The sequence below is a fragment of the Fistularia commersonii genome, chromosome 17 (assembly GCF_037954325.1).
Source record: "Fistularia commersonii isolate RoL2024-O1a breed Wild chromosome 17, RoL_Fcom_v1.0, whole genome shotgun sequence".
NCBI lineage: Eukaryota > Metazoa > Chordata > Actinopteri > Syngnathiformes > Fistulariidae > Fistularia > Fistularia commersonii.
In genome coordinates, this window is record NC_141300.1 from 4698165 (window position 1) to 4726091 (window position 27927).

At 47.5% G+C, this 27927-nt stretch overlaps 1 protein-coding gene across 3 annotated transcripts; it reads left to right on the top strand.

Annotated features, from left to right (window-relative positions):
• Positions 1 to 808: 808 nt before the first annotated feature.
• On the top strand, positions 809 to 25754 carry LOC147224824 (zinc finger protein 536-like). Of its 3 annotated transcripts, none has more exons than XM_086163425.1 (4): positions 809 to 1474; positions 10750 to 12536; positions 18485 to 19273; positions 25414 to 25754. In XM_086163425.1, the coding sequence occupies exons 2-4, from the start codon at positions 10949 to 10951 to the stop codon at positions 25647 to 25649; spliced, it is 2613 nt and encodes an 870-aa protein (XP_086019551.1). In that variant the 5' UTR covers positions 809 to 1474; positions 10750 to 10948; the 3' UTR covers positions 25650 to 25754. The 3 variants fall into 3 exon arrangements, with proteins under 3 accessions (XP_086019551.1, XP_086019553.1, XP_086019552.1); XM_086163427.1 differs by lacking the exon at positions 25414 to 25754 and adding an exon at positions 25069 to 25264; XM_086163426.1 differs by lacking the exon at positions 809 to 1474 and having other exon boundaries at positions 8978 to 12536.
• The last annotated feature ends 2173 nt before the right edge of the window (positions 25755 to 27927 follow it).

The window sequence follows — 27927 nt, forward strand, 5'->3', positions numbered from 1 at the left end:
AAATGTCAGACCAATGGATTAAAAAGCAGACAAGTATATCTGGCTTTTTGAACGTGAACATCCAGCCGGGGAGGATCGCGTGTCAAGATTTGCCGGCACCAGGCAGCCCACAGGGGCCAACTGTTTTCTACTCCTGTGCTGATGAGCCTCAGGTGGAAACGGCTGGAGAGGCAAATGTTGGGGTGGTGAATGGGCACACCCACAGATGATACTTCACTGAAAAAAAAAATCCAACTGGTGCACATTACCAGCAGTACATTTCTGCCTGATTTGGATTTTACTTTAATAAATGAAAATCTAGAGGTGAGCCATATAAATCCAGGCCCTATCTTTAATTTCATGAAATTCTACTGCACAGCTCTTTTGCAGTGCATCTCACTCCTAGTGTTTAAAACGTCTGAATACTGTATTCACCTCTGAAAAGTTATGCCATCCTAGTCTTTCTTACGACACTCTTCATGCTGTTGAAATTCTTTTGCAATGTCCTTTGTAATAATTCAACACTGGATTATTACATTTTAAGCAATGTGTAATAAGGTGAAAAGCGAGCGCTGTGTTTTGCCTCAAAGTTCAATTTAAAATGACCGATTAAAAAAAACAAAAATAAACACCTTACTGAGCAATGTCACACTTCCGGGTGCCGCCGAAGATTGGACCGGGATTATCCTATGTGACGTCATAAATCCTGCTCCTCTTCCAGTATAATTAATTGCACGGCGGTTTTGGGCTGGGGGGGGGCTTTAAATAGTGTATCATATTATTATGATCACATCTGAGAAAGTGAGAAGTTGTATTTCAATCGGAAATATAACTTTTTTTTTTTTTTTTTTAGGGGGGGGGGATTAGCCCGAGTTCAATCCACCCGCTAATCCGCATCATAGATCGTGATTTTCCCAGATTCCATCACGCTGACCTGCGATGTTCCGAGCATCCATTCGACAATTTGGATTAAAACCGTCAACCTCTGGCCCGTTTTTTATTTATCGGGGAGGGGTTTGGGGATTGGGGGCGTGATCGTGGAAGTGGAATCGGGGGAGATCCGCGTCGATTTGACGGAAGTTTCCACCAGACGTGGATGGCGGGAGGGAAAAGAGGAAGAAGAGGAAGGGACGGATGATGCGCTGTGCGCCCCGGACGCGCCACTGCGCATTTGACGCGCGGCGGGCGTCTGTTACACTTGCACGTCGGCGGCCAGATGAGGGAGACATGCGGCTTCGGGACGCGCCGAAGTATCCCGAGTAATTCTACAAGATTTCTTTACCACCCCCTTCCCCCTATCCCTCTCCAACCCCCCCCCTCCGAGTGGAAGTACAACACAACAAAGCGTGCGTCGCCGCTCTGCTCCGCCGCGGTCGCTTCAAGGTGCTCCGGCGCGCAGGGAGAGCCCCGGGGGGTCCGGCCGTGCAGCCCAGCCCGTCCGCCGGAGCGGCCGTCATCCGTCCGTCACCCGGAGAGCCGAGCCCGGGCCGGCCAGGTAAGACGAACCGCTGCACACTCTTCATCGCTCAAGTTGTTTCTATTTAATTTTCATTTTTTTTTACCGCTTTGTACGTGTGTGTGTGTGTGTGTGTGTGTGTGTATGTTTGAGGGGGTGTGCGTGCGAAAAGTAAACGTGTTTAAGTTCCCGGTGCTTTTTTTCTCTCCCTCTCCCGAAGACAGAACTGCGTTTTTCTTTCTTTCTTTTTCTATTTCCTTTTGGGTTTGAGGAAGAGTGGCGGTTGATGACTGATGGGTTTCTGCTGAAAGGGAGAGGCGTGCACCCTCTCATCCTCGTACTCCACAGCATATCATTGTTATTATCATCAATTTAAAAATAGATATTGATAAGTCAAATATACCCTCCATCCCATTCATGGGATGCAAGTTTCATTTATTGAAATACTTTCCATGAGTTGAAGCTTATTTTTTTCAACACTTATTAAATGTTGCCATCTTCCCACTAAACCTCATCACCTGTACAGAGTGGCATGCCACTATCAACCCCCCCCCAACCCCTACCCCCCCCCTCTTTCCCCTCCTCCCCCCCCCTCGATTTCCAAACGCTCTCCTTTGAAGCGATGATGCCCCATCTGTCATATATGAGCAAAGAGAGACCAGGCTCCGCTCTTCTCAATTACTGAATTCTCCTCATGCCAGCTCCGGTGGGACAGGAGGAGGAGCAGGTGGGTGGCAGTCAGTGCGATCAATCAACATGAAATATTCAGCTTTGAATATACACATCATTTACCAGTGCTGCTGCTGCTGTCCTTGTTAGAACCCCCCCCCCCCAACCCACCCAGTCACTCAGCCACCCCTCCCCAAGTCATGTGAAGACTGTGATACTGTTGTATTTGCGTCTTTTTTAAATACGAGTTGTTGGAGGAGGAGGCGATGGTGGTGGTGGGGATTTGGTTGACAAATTCAGGATGCAAATGTTTCTGGTTTGGCTGCACATGACCAATCTCAGATGTGCCACTTTGTCCCCCCCCTCCCACCCCACAGCCCCTCCAAACGCACTTGTTTGAACGCGAGGCACATGACTGGAATATCTGTAATCCACGCCTGAAATCAACAGGCCAGATGAACTTTTTGGCACCCTCTCACCACCACACTGAGCGGGGATTTTCTCCTCCGAAAAATGCCTGAGCTATTTAGACTTAGGGCTTAAAAAGGACTCGAAAGAAAGAAAAGAATTTAAAAAAAAAAAGTTATTTGACTTGTTTTCCCCGTGCGGAAAGTTTTGAAAACCCGTGGCACCTTCCTGCTCAGACAAACTCTTCAGGAAACTTCGAAACTCCTAAGTGTCTGCCTTGTGATAATAATATCTCTGTGATGTTGCCTCATGAAATTTGCCTGAGTACCATGGCCCAAAGTATTTGATCTATGAGGCAATACTGTGAAAAGCATAGCCCCCTCGTATGAGAACACAACAGTGAATAATTAATAACCTTGCTCCCAATTCCAGGAAAACAATAGCATATTGTAGGAACGCTGCACTAATTTTGCTAGAGGAGAACCAAAAAAAAAAAAACACTCAACAACTTCCACAAAAAAATGTGGAATGCCATCGTGAGTTCTGGCGCGCCCGTTTCCTCTCAGTGGCTCGCTTTTTAGCGTGGCACGCTATGCGGCGCCACGTTGTTTACATTGGAGATTCATCAGAAGCCATTAAATACCCTTGTCTCTCTCGTTCTCTCGCTCACCTGCTGGCAGTGTGCGAGGTGGAAGTGCACATTGGAGGGTGGGCAATGGGTGGGTTGGTGGTAGTGGGGGGAAGCTCTTTTCCACAGGCCTCCTCTCCTGGCTGTCAGCTCCCATTAAGGGAGAAGGTGTCATATCTGTAACGCAGCTGAGTGCAGATGGCAGAGTGGAGGGGACGGCTCACCGATTTAAACAATGATTAATGAACAGAGATGGAAAACAAATTACATCGGACTATTGGAGGCAGGGAATTGTTTTTATGAAAATGTTAATTGTGTCTGCCAGGCTGATACCGGGGAGTTGGGGTGGGGATGAGGGGAAGGGCGGATCGGAGGGTGAGGCGGCGCGGCAACCGAAGGGGCTACTAAGAGGCCTTCGACGGCTCCCCCGGCTCAGATTATCAGCATGTCTTGGTGGGTTGTATTTAATACCATACCTTGGCTTTCAGACCTCTAATGTGCCATAACTTTCAAGGTTTGGGTTTTAAAAAAAAAATTTTTTTTTTTACGATGAATCCCGTGAAGAATTGTTGCCCGCCGCTGCACCAATTAGCGTTATCTCTAATAATAAGTGGTTGTAAGTGACGAGAGAAGGCGCCCCGTTCTAGTTGTAATTATTGCAGGCGGGTGCAGCTGCACTACTTAGGGAGATGATGATAATTATTTTTCTTTTTTTTTTTTTTTTTTTTGCCATCACGGGTTGATTTTTTAAGAGCATCATACACTCATCAGAGTAATCAGGAGAGAGTGATTAGTGGGAATCCACGAGGCTAACAGCTGCCACATTAAACACTTGCCTCTGTTGCCAACACACAGAAACAGGGCCTTTCTGCAGGACGGGGATGAACGCAAGCACTTCACCTTCAACTCCGGGATCACAAGCGTTTGTTTGAAAGTCAAGGCTCGGGGGCACACGGGGGGAATTAGAGTAAACGGCGCACCCCTGCGAGGAGGCTGCTCCTCGTCTACCAAGGTCAATCTTCAGTGGCCAGGCGAAGGGGAGGAAAAGCGTGGCATTTTTGGAAATAGAAACCCAGCCTCCCTCTGACCTCTCCCTCCTCGAGGATCGTCCCCTGCTCCACGAAAACAAGTTAATATTTATGACATTTCCTTACGGACGAGGTCTCTGTGATCCGCGTGGCCAGATTCCCCAAAAACTGGCGCGGTCGGAGGGTCCGGTGCTAGAGCCGCGTCCGGTGGTCGTGCCGCGTCGCCTGTAAGGCCCCGCTAAACCAAGGGCTAATTCTCTTAGCCCAGATGTTGCCTGCGCGCAGTCCTGGGATCCCACTGGGTTGATGAGCTCAATCAGTGAAATGATGAAAAGATGATTTTGTCCCTGTAATTACAGTGTGTAAACTACTTAGCTAGGATTGCAAAGGAAGTCATTTTCTAATTACGCTGGTACCCCGTTGTCTAATGGTGGATGTTTTGTTGTTTTAGAGCCTGGGAGAGAGAGAGATATCGAGAGAGAGAGAGAGAGAGAGGGAGAGAGAGCAAGAGAGAGATAGAGAGGAGGGGTTGTTGTGTAGAAGAGTATGTATATTTGTGTGTGTGTGTGTGTGTGTGTGTGTGTGTGTGTGTGTGTGTGTGTGTGTGTGTGTGTGGGAAGAGGAACTTCATGACGGGTTTGTGCTGCGCTGCTGTGGCTGAATAAAAGACCATCAGAAGGCCAAGATGGCTGCCAAATGATAGCTCATTGAATTATCAGCCCAGTTAATGTGCCTTGGATTATACTCTCTGTTTGTCAGTTGTTTTTTTTTGTGTTTTTTCTTTTCCTCCGTCGATGTCATAGCTTAATGAGATGCTGTAAGTGGCATTACCAAGACCCCGCTGCGATTCTGTGATGACTCGTTTAATGACTTTTGTTTTAGTGCCTCGGAGTACTTTGGCAACTCAAAGTAGACAAATCTATTTCTTTCTTCTTGCCATCGCTGATGATCGATGCAGTTAAGCGTCGAGTTAAGCGACTCTCATGTGGACCGCCTCTTTGAGCTGAACTTTTGAAAAAAAAAAAAGCACAGGAAAAAAAAAAATTTGCGCCGCTAGACTGAAGACGCCCCCATTCTGAGATCAGCGTGTGTTCTGCTGGAGGTGGCTGCTGTCCTGCAGGGCCCAACCATCTGATGCAGCCCACACCATGTGGATAGGCTTCTCTCGCACAAGGCGTCCCCTCTGTACCCCACACTGCTAACACACCCCGATCAACGCCAGAGCTTTGTTCGTGTCCAGAAAGAACAGGTGGTCTGCTCAAACATGAGCAACTGTTTACACATTAGAGATTTAAAATACATTGTATAAGCACGTGCCTCTGTTTGTGTGTGTGTATGTGTGTGTGTGTGTGTGTGTGAGAGAGGGAGAGACGGCATGTGAAAGTGGGTGTCTTTGCATGTGAAAAGACAGTGTGTTTGATGGAGAACTAAGCAGACAGTGTTTCTATGTCTTTGGTCTTCGCAGTATGTGAGCGCCATTGACATCATCAGAGGAACTTCATGAATGCCATGTTTATGTGTGGTGCATTCACACATGCACCCGTGCGCGCACACTGTAACAAGGTTATGAAACTTCCTCTTGTGGACGCTTTTAAAGTCATTTTAACATCTCTTGTGCGTGCATATTAGATAAAAGAAAACACCAAAGTAAACCTCGCAACAGTTCCCATTTCGCAGAGAGAAAAATCCCTCTTAGCCGTCCGTCATGACAGATGTGACCGTGACCGGATGGAGCTCGAGACTTGACAAATAGAGGCTCAATAACAAAGAAACGCGTAATACGAAATAACAAGAAATCAAACGGTATTTCCCCTGGAAATGAACAAGTGGCGCAATCCATCCAAAACAATTCAACTTGAGCCACAGGCTCTCAATGAGGATGCCATTAATATACCACATGACTGATAATGAGCAGGGGCAAGTTCATATTCACGATTTCCCGCCCCCTCTCTCCCGCTCACTTAATGAACCTAAAAAAAAAAACGATAAAAAAAGAATACATTTAACGCGTCAACAATAAACACACATAGAAATCCCGGCACAAACCCTTAATGGAATTTATTTTCATCCTTAATCAAACAGCTCGGGGGGGTGCGGGGGGTTAAAAAAAGTGATTTCTTGCTGCTGTAGGTGAAGTCGAGCAGATGTGTGCAGCTGTGTCCTGCTCTCAAAGTAAAACTCGAACAGGGAGACGGTTTTGGTGTGTCAAGAACCTTGTGCCGTAATGTGCCTGGGCAGCTGCTTGGAGGTTGGTGGACTGATTCCCTAATGGAGGGAGCCACTGCGTAAAGCACTGATCACCAAAAAGCGTGTGATGAGCTGGTCGGCACCTTGCATGGCAACCTCCGCGGTTCGCAAACGCATACACAAGATTTGAAAACGGTTTTGGCGCCTTGACTCAACTCAAGTCGAAATCAGCTATTGCCTCTTTGTGCTTTTCTGAAACGAAGGTGTCCTAAAATCCTGCAGAAGGCGAAACGCAGCCGGTCATGACTTAGCAAGCCCGCTCCTTCTCAGCCGCACTCTCAGCTCCTGCACCCTGTCGCTTTAAGTAGGTTGCCAGATGAACTTATTTTCCCTGTGTCGCATTTAAGGCCGCTAATCTGCATTACCGAGCGAAACAAACAAAATTAACCGAAAGCCCTCTTTTCATTTTCCAGTGAAATTCTTTGCTCCCGCGTATCTTCCAGTCTGCACACACACACACACACACACACACACACACACACACACACACACACACACATGCGCACACACACGCGCACACACACGCACACACCAGGTTTATTTTTTCCGGGGGAACAAGCCACATTTTTGATAGTCGTAAAAAAAGGAGTGGCATCGATTTACTGCAGCCACAACAAATGTGTATGTATTCCTTTATGAGTTCTTTAGCTATTACTCACAAGGAGCTAGTTTGTCAGTGCTGTGTGTGCTCTTTCTGTGCTCCTGCAGTAATGAATGGCGCTGGTTAGACTATTCTATCTCCGTCAGGCTTTTGGGGGGCCTACAGAGAAGCTCCTATAGGGTTTCATTAATCTGGCTGTCAGAAAGTATATGGATGCTATCTTTTGCACGGGTCAAGGTGGGCAGCTGTGCTGCCACTGCCCTCTTCCTTGCACAGACCCCTTATCCCTTGACAGGACGGTCTGCGGGGCGGTTGGGTGGCCGTCCGGCCGGCCGGCTGGAGTGATACTCAGGGATCATGATGCATTGGATGCCACTGTTTGCACAAAGTCCCGCTCTGCGTTAGTGGGTAAAATAGTTGTTAAACGCAGCCGGGGGGCTTCGGGGTAATTTTGAAAATGAATGATCTCTTGTTTTTCTAAAAAAAAAAAACTAGGTCAATCTGCAATATGTTTCGCATTAGTAAGCATACACCTAATGTAAACATTACCTTATCTGCACTCCACTATATATTGATGTATAGGAAAGGTAATGTTTAATATGTAAAGTAGCAGTATGGATTGTACTCTCTACGTCCATGAAGAAATCAATGTCAGTGTGAAATTTGGGATGTGGGTTTTATTCCGATAATTTGTTAATGAAAAAACCAGGAGCTCATTGGATATTTGTCACTTTTAAAATGAACCAAGAATAATCTAGGATTAATAAAAAGGAATAGTTTGAAATCACGTCAAGAGAGGACGGTACGGTGGTTTGCAGCAAGAGGGTCTTTGGTTCGATTCCGACGGGGGGCGGGGGGGCTCTCTGTGTGGCCTTTGCATGTTCTCCTCTGCATGGGTATTCGTTTGGGTTCTCCGGTTTCCTCACACAATCCATAAACATGCAGAAGGGTGACTGGTGAACCCCATATTGACCAGACGTGTGAATGACAGGGTGGATGGTTGTATGTCTCTAAATGTGGTTGTGTGGTGGACTGGTGACCGGTCCAGGGTGAACCCCGCCTCTTGCCCGGTGACAGCTGAGATCAGCTCCGGTGAATGAATGAAAATATAGCAAGTAATTGCTATAAAGTCTGCGGCACGTTTGCAAAGAGCTATCAGAGAGATACGTTGACCTCAAAACGCAAAAAAAAAATGAAGTAACTGAATGCTTGCCGGACATTGATCAGGAAAGTGTCAAAAATGTAAAAAGTTAATTGTAATTTTTAGCTTTTTAAATTTACAGTTCTTACTTTGAAGAGGGCAAACCCTCTGACCGTAGTATATATATATTTTTTTTCTTTCTGTTTAGCAAAGAATTACGACTCGCTTTAAATTATTCATGAAATCTGATGTAATCTGTGTATTCAGTCGCTCCCGTATATCTCAACAATATTTGCTTTTTGTTTATAAACCTTTTAGTGTGGGTTGCTGTGCATTCCGAGCATATCTCAGCTCAACAATCAAACAAATTATTAATGATTCACAGCGGCTGTTAAAAAGAAATATGCACATCCAATCTATAAATGAAATTCATGTGTTTCATTCCATTGTCACCTTGCTATGGATTTACAATATTGTCCATCCATCACGGCTGACAATATGCTGCAGCTAAACACCGTCTTCTTGATGAAATACCGCGACGCCTAATATTGTCAGATCTGAAATAATCCAAAATACACAGCACCCATGACTGGTTCAGATGGGAATGTGTCACATTTCTTTTCCTTTTATTGCCTGTGCGTTTTCACACCTGCTCCTTGTTTGTCTACGCGAGACCACACCTAAGTGGCGCTGCCGTGACGCGATGCTTTGCAACACTCACACGCCAGAAGAGCTTAATATACCGGCAGAAAAACACCCGACGGCCCAGCGTTGATACGGCTCTGCCGATTCTGCTCCAAATATACAGGATGGAGTTTTTTTTTTTTTTTTTTTTGTAAAGCTTAATCAAAGGTGTGTCATTTTGGGGCAAAAATAAAGCATATTCTCATATCACTCGCTCGTCCCCTGCTCCCCCCACGTCAAATACCATCAAGTCTCAGCTGTATTCTTACATTGATCCCAATGCAGAGCGGCCATGCCGCTCACATCAGCAGCTGCCTCTCATCTGTCTGCTTTCGTCGACCATTTTTTCGTGGCCGACTGCCGTTGCTGTGAGCTGGCAGCAGCAGGTGGCTCGCCGTCACACTTTCTGTCCTAATTTCTTATATTTTTTAGTTTTTTTATAGACCTCCATCTTCGCGCAGCCATTTCCACATTTTTTTTTTCCAGTTTTTGCTGGAAGTGACAGACAGGCATGGGAATGTACTTGCCTTTGACGGAGAATGGGCACACACTTATGCAGAGATGCTGCAGACACAAAGCTGGTTGAACTTGAGATTGATCGATCACTATTGATTAGGCACAGACTTCAGATGGAATACGCCGCAACACATTACACGTCCAAGGCTACAGGACTGTAACGACATTGATAGAGGCAAATGCAATAACAGTTCAAATTACTGTAATCCTTGAGAGTAGAAGGGAGGGAGGGGGGAAGGGAGGAAGGGAGGAAGGGAGGAAAGGAGGAATGGAGGGGGGAAGCCGATGACAACATCAGCCCCCGCCCCCCTTCACCATCCCGCACCTGCCCCTCCTGGCTTGACCACAAGGGTAGCATCAAGTCAAGAATTCTAAATCAGATCTGCCGTATTTTCATATAATTTATTGGCTTTTGTTCCTGTCTGATGCGATCAGATGAGGCGCACGCGGTGACATTGATTTCTGATTCGCAGTTGCGAGCAGCCCCCGCCGCTCACAACAGCCGCCCGTCGCCGCCGCCGGCCTGGCAGCTCTTTATCTGTGTGGTTTTTTTGTGTACATCATTTTCATGACTGACTGAGGTTGCAGTCCAGGATGATGTAAGCCTGTGTTAATTCAGTGTGGACAGTGCGGCCTTTGTTCCGTGCCCTTTGGTGATGCTCTGGAGCTGCGCGGGGCTCGCTTGTGTGACCTCTACCATTGTGGAAGCATGTGAATTTGAAGCTTTGTTTCGCTGCTACACTTGCATCCAATAAAGGAAGAGGCCTGGGCGAAAGCGCAGCATATTTTAGCTTTCCATTTGGACGCTCTCCCTTCGACTTTGCATTTTTGCATCGCTAAGTTGTTTATTCTCCTCCGTACTCCCGTGACATAACTCTTTTACTTTAATCTTGCCTTTTAACTGTTTCGGATAGTTGTGAAATGCAAAGGAAGGGCAAGCAGGAGCAGGCCAGCTTTGATGTCTGCACTGCCTTAGTGTTACATGTCAGAACAAAATGAGATCAAGACAAAGACGTTCACCTTAGCCTTTAGTAAAGACGATATATCCGTTGAGAAAGCTTTCGTGGTTAGACCTAATCAGATTCTTAGCCGTCTCCAACAATAAACTGAAACCGCAGATGCGCACAGCACAGGATGGGGATAGTCAGGACCTACTTTGCTGTTTCCTGCCCTATTTGAGGTGAGCTATTGGCATCATACAGCATTTGCAAACTCCCCCATTTACACAATAAACTGACAGATTATAATTAGAGTTCGGGCTTAGCGCCCTGTGGAGAGAATGGGAGAATGAGAGATCCATATTCCTCGTCTATTCTTTTGGATGTAGTTTATGAACGCTTCGTTTGCAGAATGACTTGAAGGTACTTAACGCTATCTTTGTTCTCTCTTCAGATTCAAGCTGCAACGAGCGGATTTCATCTGATCGACATGAATCCACATCCTGTTACAAATAAATAACTGTCAGCAGTCAGCGTATAGCACGCCGCTAACTTTCCCCAGACAAACTCTCCCTGACTGCTTCACTGTAAAACCAGCCAGTACCCGAAAGAATAGCTTCATTACCCCGTCCGCCCACCCAATTAGGAGCCAGATGGCGCTTCTGGCCAATCAAATCATGGATGCAAGGATTTTCAGCAGCATGAACGGGAGAGTCGAGCTATCGCAGTTTTTGAGAGTTACCAATCAAAGCATCGTCTCCCAGGTGAGCTCAGCCCACGACGACAACCGCAAGAACAGGAAGTATCCCTGTCCACTGTGTGGGAAGCGTTTCCGCTTTAACAGCATCCTTTCCCTGCACATGCGCACGCACACTGGCGAGAAACCCTTCAAGTGCCCGTACTGCGACCACCGGGCAGCGCAGAAAGGCAACCTGAAGATACACCTGCGTACTCACAAGCAAGGCATTCTGGGAAAAGGCCGCGGGCGGATCAGGGAGGAGAACAGGTTGCTTCACGAGCTGGAGGAAAGGGCAATACTTCGAGACAGGCAGATGCGGGCCGGCCTCGTCGGCCCTCAACCATCTATCGTGACCCAGCTCCAGCAGCCCCGGCTGCCCCAGATACACGCCAAGTTCGTAAACCGTTCGGTTGCCGCGCAGCATCACCCGCAAGCGTCCATCTCCCCCAAGGTGACCGCGATCCATGACGAGCCCGTCCAGTCCCAGGCCTCGGGCTTCCGCTGTTCGTTCTGCAAGGGGAAGTTCAGGAAGCAGCAGGAGCTGGAGCGTCACATCAGGATCCTGCACAAACCCTACAAGTGCACCTTGTGCGAGTTCGCCGCCTCGCAAGAGGAGGAGCTGATCGGCCACGTTGAGACGACTCATATCACCACCGATTCCGGCGCCGGGCACAAGCTGAGCGTCGGGGCGGGCGACAAGGGGAAGACCGTCGGTGAATTTCCCTGCGAGATTTGTGGCCAAACCTTCAGCCAGGCCTGGTTTCTCAAAGGTCACATGAGGAAACACAAGGACTCTTTCGAGCACTGCTGTCAAATTTGCGGCCGTCGCTTCAAAGAGCCCTGGTTCCTCAAGAACCACATGAAGGTCCATCTCAATAAGCTGGCGTCTAAAAGTAATCTCCCCGCCGAGCACGATAGCTCTCTTACCACGACTAATTTAACACAAGATAACCAGAGCAGCCTGTACTCGCAGTACATCTCCCGCATCCACAACAGGTTCTTCTCGTCCGAGAGAGTCGATCGAAACGACTATAACCAGATACTCACCACAGCCGGTGCTGAGATGAAGGTCAGCGAGATCCTGGGCAGGATGATTTCTTCAGGTCCGAGTCCTCTGACCGACGCCAAAAGCACTTCCGTGTTGGGTTTCAATCACCTCCACCCTCCGCTGAGTTCTACTAACCTGGAATATCTGCAGAAAGTCATCTCCAGCCAAGACACGCTGAACAGCGGCAGCGGCAGCGGCAGCAGCTACCCGGGCTGGCAGATCATGACACCGGGACTTCCTGTTGAACAGAGCTCGCCCTACCTGCCGGAGAGATGCATCCCGGCGGACGAGGGGAACCCGTGCCTCGCCGACCGGGACTCCAACACCATCAGCAGGCCTAGCAGCCGAGGTAGCCTGGGTCATCTCGGGACGGGAGACACGGCGGCGGAGACAGGGAACCCCCTCTCTGGCAGCGCCGCAGACCTCCAACCGCAATCTTCGTCTCCAGCTCCAGGTACGCCGCCGGAGGAAACCCAATGCGGATCGTTTTCAGAGTCAAATTTATATCCAATCTTTGATACGTTTTTGGGTCGTAAACTGAGGATCAAAGCAATTTAACATATGGTGCCATTTGAAAGAAGGGTTGGTTATTCCAATTTTTTTTTTCTTTTTATTGAAATATAACAGAAAGGCAGAAAGGGGATGTAAGATGTGCATTAAAGGTCTTGGTCTTGGGTTGAATGGCGTTTATTCATGTGAATCCCGACTCCAAACTTTACGATACCTTCCGAATCGCCGGAGTCACCCGCCTGTAGTTTACACAGGGTTTTCAAAATCTGTTTTATTTTATTCTTTTTTTTTTTTTTTTTACCAAAAGACCTCGGGGACAGCTGTAGCCTCCTTTTTCTTCCCTCTTAGCGCCGTTGGACATGAAGTGCAGGGTCAGCAGTGCACCGCCCATTTTACAGTCAACCACAAGGACTTTGTCTTCCTTTAAAAGATAATGGCATCATGTTGAATTGTAGGGATAATTAGTACCCTCTATTTTATATCCGTCACATCCCCACCCCTTGCCTACGGGGGCACAAGATGTTAATGCATGCCATCTGGTGTTTTTAATGATTTGATATATACCACCCAGTGATTTTTATGATTTGATCTACCACCTGGTATTTTTATTGATAGTCTTCTGTTCCACCTGGTGATTTGGATGGTTCGGCTCTCTGAGCGAATGCCTTTCTTGTCATGGCATCCCGCTAACATGTTATCATGAGCCTAAATTACTGTTGTAACCGCAAACGGTTTAAGAAGAAGAAAACCGGGGGGGAAAAAATAAAATAGAATAAATACCAACTTCCCCCGGCTTTCCGCTGTTTTTTTTTTTTCCCCCCTCAAAGTTCCGCTGTTGAAGTCTGTTGTGCTGGTGCAGGATTTGATCCAATATCCTCTTAAACGATGGCCGTGTAGCAGAGATAAATGGATCAGGTCTAATCTCATTAGATGTTTTGTTTACATATTGTACACACATACTGGTATCTGCATATTTACATGTAAATGCCTGCGATTTTATGGACAAATCCATTTCTGGTTGCTCTTCAAGAAACATATTTAAGCTCCGATTTTTTTTCTATTTTGTTTTTTTAATTTTTTTTCTACTTCACCCCACCCCACCCCTATCTCCGAGAACATGCGGTGTCACTCACAGAAATATTTATGATCGCCGGCTGGCTGAGAATTGGAACGCGCGCGGTTCTAGGATGGCACATTCAGTATCAGACTCTAATTTCAGTCAATATTAAGCATGGAAACTAATTCATTGTAAAGGTCAGGCGTCATTGCTTTAGTCAATGATGAATCCGGCAGGCTCTCTCTCTCTCTCTCTTTCACTCTTTCACTCTCTCTCTCTCTCTCGCTCCCACCGCCTCTCCTCCTCTCCTCTCTGTTCTTAGTCCTGTGTAATGGTAGACTCACTCTGGGGGCTTAGCACCGCATTGTTTAGCTCTGACAATATATCCCAGAGACCTCTGCAGCTGCTCCCTGCGCTCACAATGACAGATTAATTAACACAATCACACGCTGCTGGCCCTGGCTCAACACACAGGTCTGCTGCGGGACAGATAGGTAAATCCTACACATATGGAGAACACGCACCACTTGATGAGGGTTTAATAACAGGGATAAGTTTTTTCGGAGGTGGCGGGGGACGGGTTGGGGCGGGAGGGTGGTTGTAACTGATCAAGTCTGTCTGCTTCGATGGTCGGACACGGAGGGGAGGGAGAGGAAGAGAGAGGGAGTGTTTTCTAATTCAGGCGAGCGGAGATGCTGAGGAAGAATTACCATTGCCAGATGTTCGGCTTGAAGAACATTGATTAGTCCAGAATTACTGGCTGCATTATTCATAGTCAGCCTATGGTGGTCATGAAGTTATTGATGTTCTCAATATGGATAGCGAATATAGTACAGTCATGGCTGTCAGGCAGAGGGACTGCTTCTTTGCGTGTTACAGTGCATGCGATACAGGACCGGATTTATGTTTCTATCCCCTTTTAAATGACAAATCACATTCCTGTCTCAATAGAAAGCCCCCTGTTGAATGACACACACACACCCATAAAAAGTCCAATCAGGGCAGATTTGAAAATGCACCCCGGCTTATTAAAATATCATCTCCTCTTAAGACGATAAACTAGTGCTTGCTTCAGCCCTCTGACCCACATTGGACCGTCTGTAAAAAAAAAAAAAAACATGCCAAAGGAATATAAATATCGTGACAGTTATTAATTAGTACCATTCACAACTCTTAACCTCAAGGTCAGTGAGCGAAGACCCTGTAATGATGTTCTTGCCACATACGTTTTACCCCCGCCAGATTTTCTTTTTTCAGGCTAAGCACTCAAAGTCAAAGAGAAACGACAAGTGTCTGAGAAAAAAAAAACAGAAAAAGCATTCGAACGGTAATCCGAGTAGCGATTTACCTATAAATAGAGATAAAGCCGACCGGTTTTCGCTATATCACTTTTCCGTTGACGTCGGCCTATTTTGCATGATCGCAGAGCAGAAAGTAGCAAACGTCTCGCGGTGCGGTTCACCAAATTGTTTGCGGGACACCGTGGACATGTAGGATGAATATAGAAAGACTATGATTAACATAATTATCATAACTCTTCCAAGTGCTTTGAACGGAGGTCTTCAGAAGCCCATGACTGAACTATTTAGAATATCGGCCAATCATCATTTGACAGTCACTGAAATATGGCAGACGGAGCCGGTTGAGCTCCGTCCCGGCCTGAAAAAGCGCTGCTGCACTTTTTCGTCGCAGAGAAGGAAAAGATAATTAATGTTGATGCAACGATGAGTAATGAAGGACCATATAAAACCTGCTGATCGGGATGAATAACTACTTCGAGTGCCACCGCGGTGAATAATCAGGAAGGCAAAGTCGATGGGCCCTCGAAGATGGATTCAAACACGTCGAAGATAAAAAAAAAAAAAAAATACGATATTTGATTCCTGTTTTATTTCCTTCGGTCCCCGTGGCGTCTTTGGAATCGTTTTGAAATGAATTTGGCTTCGAGGTCGTACCTCGGGACGTGCGCTGACCTCCGGCGAAAAGTCCGGGGGGAAGAGAGGGCCCACAAACCGGTCTCGTCTGATCAGTTTATAGATAGACCGTAATTGCGTGACATGGATTGTCGTTTCTTCCGGAGTGTTAACCTTGTATCTCAGGCGTTCGACAGTTATCGGTCACTTCTGATTTACTTGGCGGCTTAATGTTGTTTACCGGCGCCTTTTCACCGAAAGGCTCTCATTTAAGAAAAAACACAAAACAAAAAGAAGAAAAAAAAACCCAGACCGTACCCAGACATGTAGGTCTGTCCGACTAGTTCGTTCAAACCGATTACCTGTTGGCTTCTCCGTCTCCTTCACTTCTGTCTTTAAATCCTGTTTTTAATTATTATTGCAGATATGAGCCTCAAATTAAGCACAAAATGCTTGTTTTCCTAGCATGCAGATAAAAAGATTTACCCGGGGAGTTCTGAACACCTGCCTTGAAATATTGTTTCCACTGTCTCCTGAATGCCATGTGGCTTAATTGACTTGGAAACGTCCCAAATGCGTCATTGACTATGTGGTCTAATTAATATTAATAATATATGCTATTATAAACATCAAAGAACATCTGGTGCCCCTGTTTTTCTCGCCAGTCTTGTATGTGACTATCGCTCCTGTTCTGTTTTCATCTTAAAACCCAAACCGGGTGCCCGCGTACGACTGTTTTGCGTGTCAGGTGCACGTATGGAAAAGCGCCGGGTTCCGTGCTTACACTCTAACCACCGGAAGCCTGCGCCCGCACCGACGGCGACGCGCGTGTAAATCTCAAAAGCCTATTTCCATATGAAATGAATGACTTGTCCGAGCCCAGCTGCACGCTTCTTTTTTCCCGAAGACCTCCGTCGCTATTATTTATTTATCTCATTTTCCTCTGCTTTTGCGCACACGCCGTGAGGTCGAGTAACTCACGCGCATCTCTTCATTAAGACGCCCGGCGTTAGGTGAGCGGAGCCGGGGTTTGTAATGACGCAGTAATTGGAGTTTTGGTTGATAAATCTGAGCTCTAAAATTACTCCCCTCGCATATTGTGAGCCTCGACAGTGTAAGTAAATCTTAAACTGATTAAGTTAGCATGAACCAGGCAATCACAAAGATGGCACCCGTCCAAAGGAAGAGAGAGAGGAAGAAAAAAAAAAAGGCAGAGTCTTCGGTCTTTGTGTTGTTTTACTGCTCTCATGTAGGCTGGCAAATGGGTTTAGGAAGGTCCGGGCCGAAAGATGAGGTCAGATATATGTGTTTTCTGCACTTGTAGCTAACCGGTAATGTCATCGTAATTTAAGCCACAGAATAATTGAGATATATAGTGTGTCTGAAAGAGTTCCATTAAGCAGTTTGGATTTTTTTTTTTTTTTTTTTTTTGTGTCTCTTACTGGAGACAAGGGTGTGGCACTGTTGAAGACTCTTTCCCGCTCTTACGCACCCACACACATTTTAGTGTATGCAGACATTAAATCAAACATAGCACTCAATTCCCCCCCCCCCCACACACACACAAAATTATATATATACACACCACAAATAGGAATTACTGTCTTTAGTTCGACCGTGTGAGCTTGCCATTTCAGCCGCGTTCTCCCAATTTCATTACGTTCGACTGTTTAATCAATAAGTAGCCGCTATTTTATGGGTTTGTACGTCTGAAATATTATTAAAAACAACAAAAAGAAAAACAGCCAGGCTTTTATTACCATTCACAAAAAAAAAAAAAAAAAAAGCTTTTTTTTCTGTATCAAAGTTAGAAAGAAAGTAAAGTCACAAACGCTAGATCATTAGATTCAGCTTTACCTCCGAGTATTACCTCAGGGTCAGATCTCGAGGTGTATGAAATTGATATTTCTCTGGCGGGGATGAATCACTGGTGTTACTCAGATATTAGTCCATTAAAGAAGAACAATAAGGCATCAATATGCATAGAATTAAATTAATGGTGGTAGGTTTATCTCCCTATCCCAGACGCATCCCTAAAAGACACAGTATAATGTATGACCTGACCTTCAAATGCCAAGAGAGTGTTGGGCAATAAACTGCCAATATTTGTGGCTTAATGGTGTCGGATGACTTTTACTGTAATTGGAATGGCAGCGAAACAGCTGGGCTGTTTAAAGACAGTGCGGGGCTGAGGTCTTCGCAGACAATCACTAACTCCGAACGGTCACGGGGAGTGTGTTTAACCCCTCGATAAGGGTGTCTCCGTGATACTTCGGGGATTAAAAACCGAAAGGTAAACAGGAGGGAGAAGCGCGTTATGAATTACTGGGAATTGAAGGCGAGCGGGGATCAAATCTTCCATCCAGTTCCACGCTTGTGGAGAAAGGAGAGAAATGATCCTTTGTCAACCCCTCTGCGATAATACACTTTGTGGTTTGAATTATGTCGCAGTCGTGGCATTTTTCACGGGAGCGAAGCAAAAGACAAACTCCGGCGTTCGGCGCTGTTAATCAGAAGCGCTCACGTGGCGGAGAGGGAACCCACTTAATGGTTTTGATGGAATAAGGGTCTCGTCTGCAACATCTGCCTTGTTCCAGTTGCTTTCAAGTCCGAGTGTTTATTATTTCTGGAAGAATCTTGTTCCCCGTTAACATCTTTGGGTGTATTTATTGCGCGCGGCGGTGGCGTCCATACTGTAAAATGATGGATCGCTGGAGCTGAAAGCTGATTACAAGCTTGATTTACTGCAGGGCAGTGCTTAAATCATTCAACTCAGCCCGCCGTTGGATTGCAACATTTTTCATCTTTAGAGTGCTTGTTGGTGCACACTTTTCTCTGAAAAGCATCACACACACACACACACACACATTTCCTCATTTGATTGGGATTTTATTATGTGTTTGTTGTTATTGTCTGCGCTAGGTGAGAAAGTCTACAGGTGTCCGCTCTCCAGTGACTTCGCCCTTCATCTGGATCGCTACCACTTTGCCCATTGGAAGAACAACGTCGACCTTCAGCCGTCCAGCAGCGGCTCCAGCCCCAACGCCAGGCTCAGGCCCCGGTCCGGGGGAGACTGGAGCCCGGTTACGGGTCAGTACCTCGCCCTGGACGGCCAAAGCGACAAAGACTCGGGCGTCGAGGGTTCGGCGCCCGGTCGAGCCAAGAAGTCCCAGCACGAGCCGTTAGATTTATCCGTCAGGCCAGAGTCTCACCTCACCGTGACCCCTGCTTTACTTCTGCAAATGTCCGGTGTGTTCTCAAACGAACTTTCCCCATCGATTCCCCACCCGCTGCAAGGTTACTCCCTCGCCGCGGCTCGAGTCGGCGCACAGCCCCCCTATCAGAGTGACCTTTCGGGCACAAAGGACGAGGTGAAAGCGGCGAGCACCGGCTCCGCGGGTCACAACGGCGATGGGGGATTTGAGAACTCGGAGCGAGCGAGGGAGGACACAAATAACAACGCGGCCGTGTGGAAGATACTGAGAAAGAATGTCCTCCAGACAGAAGAAGTAGGACAGGCTCACTCCGAGTTCCGGGATGCTGGCGAGAAGATGGGCCAGTGGGGCAGAGCCACGGCCGAATCCATCCTGGCCACGCCGAGGAGCTCGACCCCGGAGCGGACCGGTGACCTCCAGCACCCGGGGGGTTTGCTCTCCTTCCTCCGATCCCAGAGGAGCGCAAGTGAAAACGCGGAGAGAGATGTTGCATCAGGTGAGCACGAGAGCTTTTACTCGGCACGTAGCGCCAGTTCTCACATCTAAAAGCATACGCTGCCACCTAGTGGAAGCACGGTAGTCGTTCACCGTGGTTTTTCTTCAGTTTTGGCGGTAGATGTCCGGAGGGGAACTTAATTCCTCCCAAAAATATACATTTTGCGCCACGGGGATGCGCTTGCAGAGAGGCGGGAGCGACAGACAGAGTCCTCCGAGTTTAGCGGGAGCGCGGGAATTTCTCAAAACCAATTAGGAGCAACACACTTCCATTCCACTCATAATACTTCAGCCCCCCCCCTCCCCACCCCACTCCCACCCTCCACGCTAGTTTCATCTTTGATCCGGAGTAAGAGCTGGAGAAGACACAGGTGTACAATACTGATTACCTCCCTGCTCTTTAAGGGATGATATAATCTCTTTGTATGATAGGTAACAAACCGCCCAAGCCAAACTGAACCCACTGATAGAGAAGCTTAAGCTCTTGTGCTGGTGCGATACGCTTGCTGAGTGCAGATTTAATAATGCCGTCTCTCAAGAGAGGGAATCCAACAGCTGTGGTCTTTGATATGCATGTATTATGAGTGCAACATGATACACCTTCTCTCTGATCCCCCATCTTATTCAGAAACTCAATATGTTCATGTGAAAGACAGGAAAGTGCCTGTCAACTCCATTAGGGATTAACATCTGTTCCCTTTCTTTATGATTCCAACAGCAAGATGTACTCGATTGTACAGATGGTTATTATAATTTGCCGAAAAAGCGGCCCCTCCCCTCGAACTCCTGCCACCGTCCTCACGCTCCGCGTTCCCCTTTTTTCTCGCTTTTATTCCTTTTCAATGCCGTTCGGATTTAGAAAGCCTCGGTTTGGGTCGATTTAAGGAGATACACGAGCGAACCGCCCGTTTCTGTCTGATCACAACATGGCGCTCCCAACGCCTTCCCCTCCCAAACAAAAACGGCGTATTTCCCTTTTTTTTCTTCGCTTGTTTTTGCTTCAGGCTAAAAAACAAAAACACCTGTCAGTCACGTGGACCGATAGCTGACATTGAGAGTCCTCTACTGCCGAGCCGAGCAGGTGGCCCCGCGCTCTGACCTGTCTCCAGCTCTGACCAGGTGGCTTTTTCATGGCGCCCGTTCTCCTGTTGCCCCCCGTCCTCTCCATACTGTACGTGCACGTCTAGTGGCACGGTGACATATTGCCAGGCAGTTTGGACATGGAGTGATGTGTTTGTGATGACAGTTCGGGTCGACTCCGATGTGCCAGCAGTGGTAATTGGCCAGATGGTGACCTCTGCCTGAACCTGTCTGCATGCTCATTAGTCCCGCGGAGCTCTCGCCCTCATCTTAAAAAAAAAACAACAAAAAAAAAAAAAACGCCATGTCCCACCTCTGCATTGTTCGGTTCAAACCACTAGATGGCCACATTCACCATCTTAAGACGCCGCCTTTCCTCCTCGAATATCGCTCATCCGGGCCAGGGGCCGAGGGCGGGCGCTCAGGAGTGCGTTCGAATTTCAAAAACACAACTCGGGAGACGAGATTTTCGGATAACGGAGATGCATCGCCCTCGGATGCCTTCAGGTACACCATGTTGTGCCGCTACGCCAATATCCCGCGCCCACACCCCTCCTCCTTCGGAGCGAGCGAATATGAGAAAATCTCTAAAGAAAAGATCAAGAATGAAAGAACGTGCGGGGCAGAGAGAGAAAAGAGAGAGAGAGAAAGACAGAGAAGGCACTGATTTGAAAGGTTGAAAGGGGTGAGTCATTATCTCTTTGTCTGACCTCTGTATACCCTCCGCGGAGAGGGTGACAAAGAGTGAGAGAAAAGCGAGAGAAAAGGAGAGAGGAAGATCACCATAGATGGAGATAGATGGAGTGACAGGGAGGTGAAAGAGGAGCGGTAGCGCGGCCGTCTCCGTGAGCAGATGTCGTTTGAGGGCAGCGAGAGGGCAGCGCGGCCCGCCTTTGTGCCGTGCTCCTCCTCATGGAGATAATGAAGGGTGGAGCGCTGGGAACGACGTGCAGTCATCACTCACTGTCTGTGTGCCATCAGAGCTCAGCCCCGCGTCATCCGTCACCATTCAGTTCCTCCGGCCCCGCCACTGTCATCATGGTCATTATCTCAGCCACAACACAGCCTCTCTCTCACACACACACACACACACACACACACACACACACACAAGAATCCATACACGCAGGTGCAAAACGTAAATGTATTTAACTTACCACTTTCAAAAATTGATGGTATTAAATGCACTGTTACATGCAAAAAAAGTCCAGGTTCAACAAAGGCATTAGCTTTCTTTAACATGGTAACATTTCATATAGGGGTTAGTTTATTCCCCCCAATTTTTTTCCTTCTTAAACAATGTAGCTTTTTTTTTATTTCCCGGTTAAATGGCACTTGAAAAGCAGTTGAAAAAAATAAAATACAAAGGAAAATGCCAAAAGCAATGCCTTATTCTGAAAATGATGGCCCGGTTACTGAAGTTAATCCACAGGCATGCCTTGCTTTGCAACCTTGGGCGAACAGGCCACAATGTTTCTGCCGCAATGCCTGCGAGACAGACTGCAGAAATCTTTTTAACCAATATTATGTGACGCCTTAAAACACCTGCAGAGGAATGCAGAAACACGGAGTCGCCTCTTAGAGTGATCACAAAGTAATTTAAAAAAAAGAAAGGGAAATACGGTACCATATATGCAAAGGATTTATACGGCTGAATATTGTGTGTGTGAGTGTGTGCGTCTCTTTAAATACATAAAGGTGATTTAGCGACCGCTTTCGTCGCTTTTCATGACTTGACAGATTTCAGACAATAACAAAGTATACAGAGTTTTATATCTGTTACCGCTGTATCGCCGTCCATTAAATATAAAAACTGCTGCCAGCAGACAGTTGGCTCAGCAGAAAGAGTGACACGCCGGACCGCGTTGCCGCCGCTCAGCAGGTGCGGTGACTTTGCTGAAAAGAAGTTTTTGTCGGAGGATTTCAAAATAATCCCAAACCATCAAAGGGGCACTTCGTCGTCTTCCTCCTTCGTGACCACGTTCTTTCCGCGAAGGCACCATGCACGCGGATATTCGCTTATCTAACACGTCTTGTAGTTATTTTTGGTGTTTCTTTTTTTTTTTCATTTTTCATTTCACGGCGAGAAAGACAGATGTGTGGGAAATTGGGGGTTGGGGGGCGAGGGCTGAAAGACCGTCCGGTAAAAGTTGAGTCGAAGATCTCAAAGTTTTCCGTAGGTTTTTTCGTGTGATTTAGAATACGCTTCGTCATCCAAGTGCTCCTGTCTTATTTCCAGGAGCCACCCCAGCAGGCCAAGCACACGCTGTCCGGACATTGACATCTGGTAGAGTGGAAGCCGTGGGCGGGACCTCGAATGCCAAAATCAACTTGATTTAGAACACCGGCGACAGATGAGATTTAAATTTACTGGGGCCGTGAGTCCCGGGCGGAGGCTGGCACCAGAACCGCGTTCGGCGCGTCGTCTCCCGACTGGATTTCTAGATTTGGATCGGACTCCTGGAGGAGCCGGACTTCTCAGTGAATTACAAATCCCGACCATGATTTTGGCGCTATGGTTTTACTACAACCATCAGACTGAAGTCCAAAACTGTAAAAAAAAAAAATCTGTGTAATGAAACTGTTATCGGTATTATGTGATGTGAGTCACTGTCAAGAACACCCAATGACTTAGTGCATCTGTGCGGGTGAAGATGTGTGTCCCTGCTTGCACACGCTCTCGTGCACATGCGCGGCTGGTCTCGAGAAGCTCCACGAACGCAGGAATCACGTGCCGAAGAGATGGATGGCTCGGAGGCCACCGCTGTCTCCTGTAATTGTAAAATATTAGTTACATTAGAATCCGGCCTGTGATTAATGGAAGTTATTTGGACGTTGCCCTCTCCCGGACCTCCCCTCTCCTCTGGTGGGAGGGAAGAAAGAAAGGAACGGCAGAGACACGACAACGAGGACGGACAGGGAAGGAGGGGGGGGGGGCGGCGGCGGCGGCGAGGGGACGGCAAGATCGGCTCTTTGTCTTGTTCTCCGCCGACTTTATGAGGGCGTGATGGACGACATTACGGGCCTAAATCATCCGCCAAGATCTAAAGAAGATCGAAAAGGAAATGGGTTTCGCTTTGGGCTTTGGGCTTTACAGCTTTACTGCTTTCAACCTGCAAAACACCCCCCCCCCCAAAAAAAAAGCAGGTTTGCGCTGATTAACAGAAATTTATCGCTGTCCCCTTTCCTGTTTTTTCTCCTCTTTACTAACACTGACGCATGCACACACACACACACACACACACACACGCTTTCTGCTGTGTGTTCTGATGATATTCAGATGTGTCAAACCTTTATCCTGTATGCTGACTGGTGTGTGAATACACGTGAGCGTGTCCTTTATGGCCATCAGGTTATTATACACCAGCAGATGGAGCATTACCTTTTATTGCTCACACCTTCTGTGAGTTTTCCCACATTTCCTACCTCCCTCACACACACACCCCCAAAAAAAGAAAAAAAACACCTCTTTTTATGTAGATGCGAAAGTGAGTATTTCTGCTCGGTACAGCTGTCTCGCTCTCTGATAGAGAGGAAGAGGCGAGGGCGGGGGGGTGAAAAGGCCGAGACAGCCCTGGGTTTTTGGGAAGTGATGTCAAATGACATCAGCACATAATGGTTTACTGTAACCATGAATCACAGAAAAACACGTTGAAGTGGTAGACGGAGGGAGGAAAGAGAAAGTCATTATATGAGGTAACAGTGCCGAAATAGCGCGGCAGTGAGCGAGGACACATGGCTGTCAAGGTAGGGGAGGTTGGATGAGTCATCCGGCGGCGTTTTCTTTGTTTTGATCTCTGCAACACCTCCGGCTCTCCGGTGCCACGACGTTCTATTTTTATTTTTTTTATTTTTATTTTTTTATCTCCGAGGTCAGATAAACCTCCGAAAGCCATTAGCTTCGGTTGTTTGTGTCTCAGAAAAGCGTCCCGCGTCAGTGAGCGTGGCCTGCGCTCGGGACAGACAGGAAGTTTAGGCATTCCTGAATTTAGCTTCAGACGTCTGCCGTTCTTCAACTCAACACTCCCCCGGGCGTTTATTTGCCCGCGTACGCCCGCCCGCGCTTCTAACGGCGACTTACCAGTCACCGGCCCCGTCGTAAAAGTCGGCGGAGTGTTACGGTGTTTGGTGAACCTGCGGTTTTTTTGCATTCTCCCAGCTAAAGTCGACCCGATGGTTATTTTCCTTTTCACCGCTAACCGACTTCAGCAGGCTTAAGCTCATCAGAAACAAATCCTCAAACAAGAAGTCTTTTGTTTGTGTAATTTGATTTCCTCCTCCGGCCACATGTCAGAATTGCAGCGTCGCAGCTAGAACTTCTCACCTGCCAACATCTGGTCCGGAGTAGCAGAAGAAAAATGACTCGCCAAGGATCGTATACAATGTCCGGAAATATTAGTGTATGTATTACAAAGTAATAAACCTCATCCTGTGAGTTTGAAAAAAAAAAAAAAAAGTTTGCATAAACTGCGACTGAATGAAACGTGTTCTCGAGTTCCTTCCAGAATAAGAAGTTGTTTTGTTTTGACTGGACTGGCTCAAAGAGTCGTCCGGCGGAGGATGATGGTCATTGATTTGCTTTTAAACAAAAAATGTTTCACCTCATTTGTCATCCAGCAGTCGACCGAAATGCCCCAAGATTCCTTCGTTTGTTTCTTTCATCCATTCATTCGTTCATTCGTTCATTCATTCATTCATTCATTCATTATCCTGCAGTCAGGATTGTCAGAGGATATCCCAGCTGTCAAATGGCGAGGGCGTAGTTCACCCTGGACCAGTCAATGGAAAGGCAACATATAGAGGCAAACAAGAATTCCCTCACTCATTCACGTCATATAAAAGACATACAACCATTCACGGTCATTCACGAGGAACCTACTGCATGTTTCTGGACTGTCGGAGGAAACTGGAGAACCTGGAGGAACCCCGTGCGGATACAGGAGGAGCGTCGAGCCGGAATCGAACCGGGGACCTTCTCGCTGTGTTGCAAATGTGTTGTATCTGGTCTCAGTTTGCCCCCCTTTTTTTGTATTTTTATCTACCACCCCCCTCCCCTCACAGCTCGGAAGCCATTCCAGTGCAGATACTGCCCCTACAGTGCCTCCCAGAAGGGCAACCTGAAGACGCACGTCCTCTGCGTCCACCGCAAGCCCTTCGACAACAGCCTCTACCCGGACCGCCGCCTGCGACGCTCGCATGCGCCGCAGCGGCCCGCCAAACTGCTGCCGGGCGTCACGGGAGTCAGTGCCGCTCAAGGGAGAGACCATATCAGCATGACATCACTCTGCGGGACATGATGTTGTCATGGCAACAGCGTACAGTCACGATTATTGTTTTCGTTTCACCTTGAAGGGGTTTTGATGATTGAGACTGAAAATTAGAAAAAAAAAATGGAAACAAAAATAAAAAAAACTATAAAGGGGATCTGTTATGCTTAATCTGATTATCTGTTATAAGGATCATTTCGCAGTAAAGGCTCATTTTTATAAAAAAGTTGGTCAAAAGATTCACACAGTGCTGAGTATACGTGTTTTTTTATTTTTTATTTTATGCTTCCATGTGTCAGGATGTCCACCAGTCGGTCAGTGTGACGGAAGTTTTCGTGCTCCGAATCCCTGCGTTCAGTTTTTTTTAGAAAAAAAAAAGAAAAGAAGAAGAGCTTTTTCATTCTTCATTCTTGCCCCCCCCCCCCTCCGCTTCCCCCTAGCAGGCAGCAGGGTTTGGGATGTTTGCCAAGGGGATGGAGGCTTAAAGAAACAGGGGACCGAGATCGGGGCTGCACAAAGAGCCGGCTGTTAGGTAAATTTGAATTGTTTTGAAGAAATTCATGCAAAATTGTTCCGATGGAGACCCAGAGCACGAAGCTAGCAATAAGCATAAGAGGTCCTCTTTAGTAAAATACCTTGATGTACATTCCAGTGTTTCTCCGAGAACCACGTTACGTATTTATCTGTAGCGAAGAAGCTGCTTCTGATGATAACAATAATAATGATAATAAAGTCCGTCGTCATGTGAACGTGACATGCAGAGTATTTAGTCTTCATTCTGTTTCAGGTATCTGTGCGGTTTGCTCGTTTTTACGGGCGTCTATCAGTTCAACTCTGAGGAGGGGGGAAGAAGGGGGACGAGCCCGCCCGAAGCGTTTGTTCTTTCATCCAGTAAATACTCCATGTTTGTTTTGTTTTTTTCGAAATATCGCTCAATTTCCCTTCCAGTCCAGAAGTCTTGTCTATCTGTCAGAATATGGCGCCAGATGTTCGGGCTTTAATCGCGGCAGATTTAATGAAGTAGAATGTTGCACATCGGAGCTTCCATTTGTTCTGGATTCCACTCCAGGGAGAAAGCCTCTCTCACATATAATTATTGCCCATTAACTCCTGTGCTTCGTGCCCCGATGCTGGAACAATGCTCAATTAAGGGTAACCGAGGAAATGGGAAAAACAACAACAAAAAACTGCCGAGATTCATCGATATCGCCTACCGATTCTTTAATCTGTCCTTCCCCGTTCGGCGGAAACGCTCGCCGGATCCGTCGGTCGGTGTAAAAACCGGTCCGATCGATGCAGATATCGCGCGCCGTCGCTGACATTTATGGTAATTTTAGCATGATCTGGGCTACCTCGCTCTGCCGTGCCAACAGTCTGCCTTTACGCCCAGAGATCACCTTGGGCAGCTGTGTGCCTGTTCAGCCGGGGCCTCAGAGCCACGGCGACGTGACTTTGACTGACAGTCGGCCTGACAACTCCATTCAAGCGCCACCTGCTTGCTGTCAATCAGGGTGGCCATCCCGGGGCTATTGACGGAGCTGTCAGACAGTGTGAGATCTGTCTGTCAAAGCCCACCCACTTCGGCGCTCTGTCTGCTTGCCTTGGCCGCTCTGACATTTGTTTGCTGTCCTCCTTCCACCCTTCCCTCCCATCTTTTCCTCTGTCTTCTTCCTGTTTCCCTTCAGAGACGCATCAGCCCCTAAATCCCTGATCCAATCACGGATTCTTTTGCTCCGCATTTGTCATCCTCAAACACTAATGGAGTGCTTGGCAAACACTTCACCGGCTGACCCGGGAAGCATTTCCATGTCGTTTTTATTGTTGTGTCGTATATATACCACCCCGCCCCCCGCCGCCGCCGCCCCCCCCACCGCCATTTCCTCTTTTCCCCTAAAGCTCTCCTCGCTGCTCCCCCCGTGCTAAGCCACCACCCTGCATCCCTCTACCTGACGAGCGACAAGGCCGGGGCCACCGGCTGACCGGCTAACGGTCACGCCGTCGTACATGTTAATTCCTCCTCGGAACCTAGCCCAGCCGGATCGGAGCGGACCGGCGCGTCTCGGGGAGGTCACCGACGGTGCGGCGATGTGGTGCGCTGCGCTCCTGCGACGGCTCCCTCCGGACGTTAGACGTCGTCCTGTCAAAACCTCCTAATTGAGTGCGGGCTCTCTTACAGCAGGGACGAGGGGGTGGGTGGGGCTTTAATTTTATACCGTAGAAGTTTATTCATTACCGCTAATGGTGATAAATGTTTTAGTTACAGTCTCACCGACACGGTCGCTGTTAGACAATGAGTCATCTTGTCGGC